Source organism: Alosa sapidissima, chromosome 13 (assembly GCF_018492685.1).
Source record: "Alosa sapidissima isolate fAloSap1 chromosome 13, fAloSap1.pri, whole genome shotgun sequence".
Lineage (NCBI taxonomy): Eukaryota > Metazoa > Chordata > Actinopteri > Clupeiformes > Clupeidae > Alosa > Alosa sapidissima.
This window is the reverse complement of record NC_055969.1, coordinates 5,555,504-5,566,563: the sequence shown is the minus strand read 5'-3', so window position 1 is coordinate 5,566,563 and position 11,060 is coordinate 5,555,504. Positions and strand designations below refer to the sequence as shown.

The 11,060-nt window shown below is 47.1% G+C and overlaps 1 protein-coding gene across 3 annotated transcripts in view; it reads left to right on the top strand.

Moving 5' to 3' along the window:
* The window catches only part of bcr (BCR activator of RhoGEF and GTPase), an 86,544-nt gene that overhangs the window by 55,421 nt on the left and 20,063 nt on the right, over positions 1 to 11,060 (top strand). For all 3 annotated transcript variants that reach the window (XR_006021776.1, XM_042060178.1, XM_042060177.1), the window contains exons 5-8: positions 4,339 to 4,446; positions 6,456 to 6,516; positions 6,651 to 6,703; positions 6,934 to 7,074. Coding sequence is in view for 2 of the 3 variants with exons in the window: in XM_042060178.1 (XP_041916112.1) it covers positions 4,339 to 4,446; positions 6,456 to 6,516; positions 6,651 to 6,703; positions 6,934 to 7,074 (363 nt within the window). In the remaining variant the exon portion in view is untranslated. The remainder of the gene's footprint in view (positions 1 to 4,338; positions 4,447 to 6,455; positions 6,517 to 6,650; positions 6,704 to 6,933; positions 7,075 to 11,060) is intronic.

Sequence of the window (11,060 nt, the reverse complement as noted above, 5' to 3'; positions counted from 1 at the left end):
GAGAGAGAGAGAGAGAGAGAGAGAGAGAGAGAGAGACACACACACACACACACACACACAAGAAGAAAAAACATGATTTTGCATTTCCACTGGCATTTTAGAAATGCGTCCAAAGCCACAGCAAATGTTTGTTTGCAGTTGCTCCTCTGGTGTTCCCTCCTTGTCTTCCCCTTGCTGTCTCACTCATCCAGCTGCAGGGCCACGGGCCCCACATTCCCATCTCTCTCTCTCAGCCTCACAATGGGCCAATTACCGCATAATGAACAACTTATTTGCGCCCCTAAAGCCACACTGCAACTGTGAACACTGGGAGCTCTGTGTGTGTGTGTGTGTGTGTGTGTGTGTGTGTGTGTGTGTGTGTGTGTGTGTGTGTGCGTGTGCGTGTGAATTGGCGAGTGATGTCACGAGGCCGGCTGCTCTTAAGTCACACACACACACAGCCGCGGCAGCGCTACACTGTGTGCTTTGTGTTTCTTAAGAAGCGCCTATTAATAGTGCCGCGTGAAGCTGCTGAGGTTTTTATCCTACTCCATCTCACAGTCATTAACTTCACACAGCTTCCCTCTCTTTCTCTCTCTCTATTTTACCCTCCCCTTCTCTTATTTCCTCTCTTTCTCCTCCTCTCTCTCTCTTTGTCTCCTCCTCCCCTCCTCTCTCTCTCCTCTCCTGTGTGACTGCTGAAGAGGCATTTCATTCCTCTCTTATACTGTAAGGGCAGGCGTGTGCAGGAGTATTTTTTTTTCATTTATTTATTTAACTCTCAATCCCCCTCTTTTTCTTCCCTCCTTTCCTGTCTTCCATCTCTCTCTCTCCCCCCATCTTTATAGTTTCCTCTCCCCTTTGTCTCGTCCCTAATAAACTGTGGCGACAGAAAAGTGAAGCTCCACTCTCCCAGAAGATGCATTGTTTTTCCAGCAAGTCGCTCTAACCAGAGGCCATTTCTCTTCTCTCTCTCTCTCTCTCTCTCCCCCCTCAATCTATCCCTTCTATCACCTCCACCTCTCCCTCTATTTTTCTCACTGACCCCTTCTCTCTCTCTTTCTCAGCTTCCACGTTTCTGTCCTCCTCTCCCTCTCCCTCCATCTTCCTCTATGTCATTGCTTTTTTTTTTTTCTCCACCCTTCCATCACTCACACGGCCTCTCGATCACTAGACAGACAGGAATAGCTTTCAGTTGGGAGATGTGTGGCTGCGAATCGGCATGTTGGCAGACTCCCCAACATGACATCCGTTTACAGATGAGGGAGGTAGCGAGTGAGTGAGCTTGTGCACTCATGAGAGAGGAAAAGAGAAAAGTGTGTGTGTGTGTGTGTGTGTGTGTGTGTGTGTGCGTGTGTGTGTGTGTGTGTCGGGGAGCAGGAGGGATCCTGTTTGCATCTGAAGTGTCGTCTTGTGGCAGCGTTGATCAAAACGGAGAGAAATGAGGAACAGCTGCAGACTTAGTGACGGGCTCTGAAAGCTTTCTAAGTGGGCGCAGGAGTTCCACATTGAGTGTCAGTACTGTACAAGGACCCAAACGTCATCTCCATTTCAAAAAGCCTGTCCAAAACCATGCCCTGCGTAGAGTATGTACCAGCCAGTGCCTTTGTGAAGACAGTAGACAGTGTAAGACTGTGATGGGTTACTGCCTAATCTTTTTAATTTTTAACAGTTTGCACAGTATTCACCAGATGGTTCTTTTATAATGATGGGTTGAGGGTAGGGAGGTGGATAAGTGTGAATCTTCTGAAATGTCCAAGGTTAGAAATTTCTCACATCTCCTTTATTAAAGCTTTTAATCCAGTTTGCCTTCTCCCATTGTTTAATACATTGTTTTTAATTCAGTGCTTGATGATCATGAGTTGAGGAAGCCAACCATGGAAAGAACATGTCACACAGTATATTCTCACTAAATGGCACATAAATTGGAAAAAAATGTCAATCCCATATGTGCCTGCTATATAAAGTCCATCGTGGTTGTATTGAGGAACTGGATGTACTGACCATATGTCATCAGAGAGGAAGTTTTCCTCTGGTCAGACGGCGCTGACCTAGATTCCTCCGCATCCTCCGTGTCCTCTGGCTCCAAACGGCTTGTGTGAGGTCATAGTAGTGGCAGGTGCTTTTTCTCCACTTGGCATCGCTCCTCATGTGACAAGTGGAGAAAAACCCAGCTTCCACTCCTCTCTCTCTCTCTGTCCTCTCTCTCTCTCTCTCTCTCTCTCCCTCCCTCCTTCCCTCCCTCTGTCCCTCCATCCGCCCCCTCACACTCTCTATCTCCCTGGCCTCTCGCCTCCTTTCAGAAGCAATCACGTCAAGGCAGCCGAAGAGAGTGGCCGGTGGCTTTTATTGGCTGATCTGGGATCAGATGTTCGTGTTGTTCCCCAGCCATTTTCCCTCCGTTCTCCTACTGTGCTTGCTCACTTCTCACTCTCTCACACCTTCTCACTCTCACATTCTATTTGTCTTTCTGTCTGTCTGTCTGTTGTCTGTCTTGTCTGTTATGTGTAAACGAACCTGAGCCTCCAATCTGGGCTTAAAGTGTCACTCACCGGTCAAGCGCCAGCATCTCTATTTATTGGCGTTGTCCACGGCGACATTAGCCCGCCTGCGCGCCGCTCTCCTCGGCCCCTAATGAGATTGTCACGGTGGCTTCCCGGCGAGCGTGCCGCAGATTGATTTTGACCCAAGGCAGCAGCCGTAGCATAACAGACAGGACGGATGCAAACGAAGCAGCTTGGGGGAATCACTTTACCTCTCATCCCCTTCTCGCAACTGTGTGTGTGTGCGTGTGTGTGTGTGTGCGTGTGTGTGTGTGCGTGTGTGTGTGCGCGTGTGTGTGTGTGTGTGTGTGTGCGTGCTCCTGCCTCCTGCTCTATACCCTCATGCGTGGGCACTCTTCGTGAGTGTGTGTGTGTGTGTGTGTGTGTGTGCGTGCTCCTGCTCTATACCCTCATGCGTGGGCACTCTTCGTGAGGCGAAGTGAGGTGGCTGATGGAGTCATGGAGGGAGAGAGGGATGGAGGGAGAGAGAGAGAGAGAGAGAGAGAGAAAGGAGGGGTTGTTCAGAGGGTAAGGTTCAGTCCAGGTGCAGGCAGAGAAGCTTCAGCCTAATAGAGAAAAGAGAGTAGGAGGAAATGAGAGTGGGGAGAAAAACACAAGGAATGGAGGGAAAGCTTCTGCCATCACGCTGATCATCAGGCTCTGTGTGTTTAGTGATGCTGCAGCTCCTCCACTCATTTTACCACGGCATTTACTGGGGCATAACTGTGAAGGGAAAAACAGAAGAAATATAAGAGATTTAATTGAGATTCACTGGAGACTGACACAGGTGACTGACTCACTCTGGTACAATAAAAGGCTTGGCCTTTTGCTCTCTCCGGCTCAGGCCTCAGGTGTTGTAATTATAACAAAGGCATCCATTTTGTTTATGGCACTTCTCTAAAGACTTTATACTATAGAGTTATAGAGTAGTGAGATATCGACACAGGGTAGCAGGCACTACCATACGTCATAAATCCTTTTTAGTATTCCTCTGCCTTCTCTTTGTTTGAACTCTATCTAGAGGTGGAGGTCTGGTACCCTTCCCCCATTCTATGCTCGTAACATTTCAACACACACACACACATACACACACACACAAACACACGTGTCTATCTATCGTCTTTCTTGTGGCATGTGTGTGTTTAAGGGAATTGATTGGGCTGGCTGCCGGGCTTAGGAGAGATGTATTGCGTGGCTGGCAGGCTGGACAGCTGAATTAGTTTCCCCAAATGTGATTGCCCAGCGCCGGTCACACACATTAATTGTTCGCCCCTGTGCCGTGCCACACTTCCATGGCAACTGATGTGGACCTGTGTCTGGCCGATCACAACAGCAGTGCTACGTTAATGACATCTGTATGCATGGAGTTGTCCCTATGATACAGCTATACATTCATCTTCATGTGTATGACCAATCTAATGTGCAAAAAGTCCATATTTCTGTGTGCATGTGTTTGTGCGTTTGTGTGTGTGTAAATGGCTCCTGTCGTGGTAGCTGTGTGTGTGTGTGTGGGGGAGTGGGATAGGGATGGTGCGTGGGAGCTCATCTGTGATTATTCATGTTCCAGTTATTACAGCAGTGGCACAGCTCAGATCAAACTGCTCAGTCTGTTCCAAATGGATGGGGACGCGTGCTTCAAATGCATTTCAGAACACTCTCTGTTTGAATGCACTAATAGTCTCTCTCTCTCTCTCCCTCTCTTTCTCTCTCTCTCTCTCTGCTATTTCCTCTTCCCCTCTGTCTTTTCTACTCTCTTACTCTCTCTTCTGTTCTTTCTTTCCTCTCTATCTCTGTTCTCCTCCTCTCTCCTCCACAGGCTAGCCAGCTCGGCGTTTACAGGGCCTTCATTGATAACTACGAGGTTGCTGTGGAGACGGCTGAGAAGTGTTGTCAGGCCAACACGCAGTTCGCGGAGATCTCCGAGGTAACAGCTGCCTGTCCGTCACAGGCTAAATGTCCTAAATGTTCTCCAAATGTCCTTAATGTCGTCCATTAGACAAATCAAGTCAATAAATAAATGACAGCAAAAATAGGGATTTAAAGTGTTCTCAGACACATTTGTTAAAATATTTTGGCTCTCTCCGTGGGGGGTGATTAGAGGTGGGCAGAATGATGCCCTGTCTGTCTGTCTGTCTGTCTGTCAGTCTCTCTCTCTTCTCTCTCTCTCTCTCTCTCTCTCTATCTCTCTCTCTCTCTCTGGAAGGGAATGTGCTTCTCTGCATTGTCAGATTCAGCCTCAGGTCACTGTGTTCCAATGTGGAGCCGGAAAGCAGAGAGGTGATTCACTAGCTTGGGGGGGGGGGGGGGGGGGGGGGGCAATGGAGGAATTTTATTTATAGAGAGAACAAGTGTGTGTGTATGTGTGTGTGGTGCGTGTGCGAGAGAGAGAAAAAGAGGTTGGAGGAGAGGGTTAGCGATATGTACTTTTTTTACCCTGAGAAAATGAGTGCTCAAGGCCATCGTCTGGAACAGAATAAAGGGAAATGACAGACAAGCATTTTCGCCACAGCTGAGGCTATTAGGAAAATGAATATTGTGCCATCTGGACCATTCTGTGCAGATCAGTTTCACTTATGCGAAGCAACACAAAGATGCTACCCAGGTTTAGTTGCTACTTGCCCTACTCTCTCGTTGCTGCTATGGGGCAGAAAGCATTTAGGTTTAGGTTTGTTCTGTTCTTCAAACAAACACAACTCGGAAGCAAGAGCACCGATCTAAAAATAGCTTTTGGTGTGAATTTATGTAAAAGGCTGGGAGGCTTTTTAGCTTCAAGCTAGCGCCACAGAGCTCTCCGAATGTGAACTCTCCATCTTACCTACCATTGGGTTTATGTATTACACATTAATGCATCCGTTTAGACAGGCAGTTCTCTCTCTCTCACTGTTCTTCCCCCTGAAGGCTCCATGGCTGTTGCTGGAAATACTCTCTCATGTCGAGACAGAGGAGGCACAGTTCGCCCGAACAGAGAGCAATGGGGCTTGAGTGCGAGCTCTTTATGAAATAAAAGCACGCCTAGAGGAAGGTTTGCGCTACTGTGATTCTCTCTTCCTCCATGAAAAATTGGGCCTTCCCCGGATCGGCAGCGTGGGAGGTCGCGAGTTCACGGAATGTTAGACGCCTCATTACCCATAAGGCCCGAGGAAGTCCAATCGAGAAATTGCGAAAAAGGAAATTAATTAGACTCTGCATTGTGTTTTTTTTTGTCATTTGAAGTGATTGACCAGAAATTCTCTCAACAGCCCTTGTTGTTCACCAGCATTTTGCTCAAATTCTACTCACCGTTGCTCATCTTAACTCTGCTGTTAATGCTGACATGGGGATGTAGAGGAAAGCTGAGCAGCTAGCGTAGACTGATAGAAACCTGAGGCCATTCATACCCAACAGAAAATGTCAACCTAATAATAGGGCTTTCATAACAATTATGATGTCTTTGATGTTAGGTGATTTGGTTGGAATTGGAAGCCTAAAACAAGTTTGTGTCAGATATGTTTGAGACAGTAACTGTTCAGGTAGATAGATGTAGGTGCTCTCTATAAGCCCACTGCAATGTGGTGTCTATAAATACTTGAGTGCTTGGGTAAGTGGGAGCCTCTCTATCATATGCACTTGATGTGGGGGCGAGTGAGGGCAATCCATTGCCAAAAATGTCCTTATTGGAGCATCCACTCCCCCAAGGAAAGAATCGCTTCCACTCCTTTGAAGTTGCCTAAATATGTTTGATCAGATAAAATCCTGTCCTAAAGGGATGGTGGATTTTTAGGAGGGAGTTCCGTTTCAAATGCATAAGCTGGAGGGTTTCTTAGTTCGGGTGGGTTGGCATCACAGAAAACTGCTGCACTTTTTGCTGCACTCCCAAGACCTTTCCGTCGACTCATCTTACTCTCCCCACTCTCTCGTGTTCTCCTCTCATGTTCTCCTCTCCTCTCCTCTTAGAACTTGAAGGTTAGAGGTTCCAAAGAGTGCAAAGACCAGACCACAAAGTACTCTCTGGAAAGTAAGCTACCCATTCATACACCACTGCATTTCTCTCCAAATCTCTCTATAATTTTGGCATTGAGTCTATAAATCCATTTCAGCATTATCGAGTGTGGGAACTGCTGGTCTAACATTTCTTCTGATGTTTCTCAGCTCTTCTATACAAGCCAGTGGACCGAGTGACCAGGAGCACCTTGGTGTTGCATGTAAGTCAGACTGAGAGATGTCTTCCATTTGATGGTTCAGGTGACCTCTCATATGCATTATCCACTCACATTACTGTCTGTGTGTGTTTGCATTTGTGTGTGTGTGTGTGTGCGTGTGTGTGTTTGCATTTGTGTGTGTTTGCATTTGTGTGTGTGTGTGTGTGTGTGTGTGTGTGTGTGTGTGTGTGTGTGTGTGTGTGTGTGTGTGTGTGTGTGTGTGTGTCTTTCAGGACCTTTTGAAACACACACCGTCTAGCCACCCAGACCACCCCCTGCTACAGGATGCTCTCCGAATCTCCCAGAACTTCCTGTCCAGCATCAACGAGAAGACCACCCCTCGACGGCAGTCCATGACCGTGAAGAAGGGAGAGGTATGCGTGCTCTCACATTGTTCCTTGGGTGGGCCAGGGTGGTGAACTGTTGTGAGGTTTGGACAGATGTACAGTACACTAGATATCTCCCTGGACTAAAATAAATCCTCAGCTCATGTGCTTGGATGTCTGCGGCTGCTACCTTTGCCAGATGCGCACACACCATGATAAATTAGAGACACATCCACACCGATTTGCCATCTTGAATATTCATCAGTTCACTAAACGTTTGGGTAATTTAAGATCATAATTCTGCAGTTCTTTTTGGCACGTTTGGGTGGTAATTTGGTAAGGACAGGAATGGGTTTATTAAAGAACTGTATTGAAGGCCTGGTTATTGTGGTAGCAGCTATTGCTATGATGAATTCACAAATGTCACAATCTCATAATCGTCCTTCAAGTTTTGATTCATAAAGATGTCATAATTGACCTCGTTATGAATAAGGAAGTGGCCTCGTTGACCTGACAGAGTGACTGTCTGAGAAGCAGTTGGTGTTATGGAAGCTTCTTGTCTGAGACAGGCAAATTAAAAATCAGTCTTGCACAATGTGGTGTGTCCAGACTCCTGCTGCGTGCGTGCATGTGTGTATGTGTGTGTGTGTGTGTGTGTGTGTGTGTGTGTGTGTGTTTGCTTGTGTTATGCTGTTGCTGCCAGTTTGTCCTCATTCCTCTAGTTGGTGCCCTCATGGGAGATGGCAGAGGGTGATGTGTGTATGTTTGGGGGGGGGTGGGCTTGGAGTGGTATTGTTTGTCATTTGATTGACACCGGGCGACGCCTGCGTGTAATGCGGCGTAATGAGGCACCTTCGCTCTGATGCTGATGCCATCATCAATTATGCATGAGCTGCTGGTGGTGGTTGTGGTGGGGGTCTGGGGGGGGCAAGCCCCTCCTCACATGTGGTCTTATCCCTCCCTCCTTGCCACAGAGAGTGAGAGAGAGATGGAGAGATGGAAGGAGAGGCAGGGAAAAGGGGGAGCGAAAGGAAAGAGGGAGAGGCAGTAATCATTATCGCGCCCTCCCCTCCCCTCCCCTCCCCTCCCCACCTCCACCCGGCGATGGCACGCTCACCCCCTGGAGTCCCGTCTGGACGTTGCAAAGCTGATCATCAAATATTGATACGGGCCCACATGAAAGCAGCCAGTGGAAATCAATAGCACTGCTGCTTGGCTCATTATTTCACTTTTTCTTTGGTAAAACATGCCCGGGGACTCGTATTTGTGTGTGTGTGTGTGTGTCTGTGTATTAGTGTGTGTATTAATGTATTTCTGTGTGTGTGTGTGTGTGTGTTTGCGTTCACACTCATGCGAGACAGGTGTTTGCGTGTGTGTGTGAGCAGGTTTAGCTGCGGTAGTGCTCTCTGATTGGTGGAGGTATGCGGTAAGGCGGTGGTAAAAGGGGAGACTCTGTGCCCTGTGGGGTTGTGGGTGCAGGGCAGATGGGAGGGAGGGCCTGGACAGAAGCTACTTAATTAACATGCAAATGGGCTTCTGTGTGTGTGTGTGTGTGTGTGTGTGTGTGTGTGTGTGTGTGTGTGTGTGTGTGTGTGTGTGTGTATTCGAACATGAATATGTGCATGCATGCTGTATGTGTGGACCGTCTTGCTGTAAAGATCTCAAGGATGATCTTTGGGGTATTTGTATGCATGTACAGTATGCATACATGTATGCATAAAAGATATCTTACATGTAGGAATGCTGTACCAACTGCAGAGATGTTTTCACAAATGTTAACTCTCAAATATGCAGCCATTAGCCTAGAAATCTAGACGCACCCTAGTGGGAGCAAATAGAATTTGCAGCCAGGGTAGTCTAGCAACTCTCCGTTGACTTGCGAGCTGGAAAAAGAAAATTCGATCAGGCCAATGACATCGTGTATAGAGTCGGCGACGGTTCTGCGTGAATTCCCTGTTACTTGTAAACAAAGAAGATGGATGCTGTTGCTGACGAACAGCGGCCTTTGAATCGCGACTCGAGTTAAGCTTTTTTTAAAATTGGCAAAAGTTTGATCAACTAGTCAACTAGCTCCGCTGGTGGGACAATGCGTGGGACTCATGAATTGTATCACTATCCTATTGTGTGCAGAGGAAATTTGAAAGACAACTGTTTATCCCGCCTCTCGGATTGAGCAGTGCCAATAGACAGTTCCCAGACCCTACATCTTGATGTGGGTATGGCTCGTCAGGCTATGCAGCCATGTCTTCATTCTCACACATGCATGCACACTGACATTCTATCCACATTTTATCCACAATACAAGCAACTAATTATACCATACTTTTTTAAACACACACAAATGTACTCAGTCATAGAGTGCCTGGAGTCAAACACGTGGATTTAACCAATGTAATTCACCCAAAAACTCATGCAAAGCCACAAATTTATATGGGCTTGCGCACACACACACACACACACACACACACACACACACACACACACACACACACACACACACACACACACACACACACATACACACACGTTCACAAACTCAGAAACTCGCACATGCATGCTCACATAGGCATACACAAATACAAACACAAGCCCATCCTCTGATTATGTGCATGCAGGCAGTGTTGATTTGGGCACATGTGCAGTTGAATAGTGATACTCATGGGACTCCTGTTTATGTTAAGGGGGTGGTGCATGGTCTTCTTGTCCGACCCGAGGCAGACTCATACCACCTGCTCCAGAGAAATGCACACACACACACACACACCACGCACACACACACGCACACACACACGCACACACACACACACACACACACACACAAATGTACTCATCCATAGTGAGTGTCTGAAGTCTAAAGGTTTTTTTTTATTTTTTTAGTTTCTGATAATTTCGTATGCTCTGAATTTAGGTTTTGTACTGTGTAGTTTAAACACGCTCACTCATCCAGTTACTGACAGACAACAGACATACACAAAGAGAGAGAGAGAGGGGGGGGGGGGACAGCATTTCAGTTGTGCTTTTCCATGACGTGGTCAATATTTGATGGGCGAGTGCGGCTTGTCTGCATGTGTCATTGTTCAATAGCGGCAGCTTTTCTGCCCCTCCGTCATAGACGATGAGAGATGGCCAATGTCACCACCCTGCTGCAGGCCCCCTCCGGGAAAATGTCACCTAATTTACAGAGACAGCCTGTTTGATGACCAGACCCTTTTTTAGGAAGGGGAGAGGAGAAGAAAGGATGGCAGAGGACAGAAGAGAAGAAAGGAGAGGAAATGGGAAGAATTGAGTTTTAGAGGGACAGAAGGAAAGATGGAAGGCTTGCAGTGGAGTGGAGATGGAGTAATAGAGGAGGAGAGGCGAAGCAGATGAATGAAGGAGAGCAAAGGAAAGAGGAAGAGAGGATGAGGTAGAACGAGTGAAGAGAATGGAAGAGGGAGAAAGATAGGAGTGGAGTAGACCATAGTACTGAGGGGACAGGAGATAACCACCAGCCGAAACTCAATACACTGCACTAATGTAGATTTGTGCTCATTAGTGTGTGTGTGTGTGTGTGTGTGTGTGTGTGTGTGTGTGTGTGTGTGTGTGTGTGTGTGTGCATACATAGGCTTTCTGCTCCTCCAAGCAGAATTGAATTGGATAGCAGCATATAGCGCTCAGTCCCAAGTGTAAACATGGATTGACATCATTGCAGTAGCGGCCTGTCATGTGTGGACTGCGTCTGTGGCAAGCATGTAGCAGGCAGGAGACTGACAGTGTTTTGTATATAAAGCTTCTAGGCTGTCTGTATGTTGTTATTGTTGTGAAGCAATAGCAGATGTCTTGATTTGCCCTGTAATCACCCTAAAAGCTCTAATCAAGGGAGGTAAACAAACAGATGCTATAGCACTCATATTTGGGCTGAGTGCAACCCTGAAATGTGTCCCCCTTCTCCTGAGATACCTCACACTCATAGAGCCAGAGGTGTATCTAGTAAGTGTATTGTGGAACGAGTTGTGTGTGTGTGTGTGTGTGTGTGTGTGTGTGTGTGTGTGTGT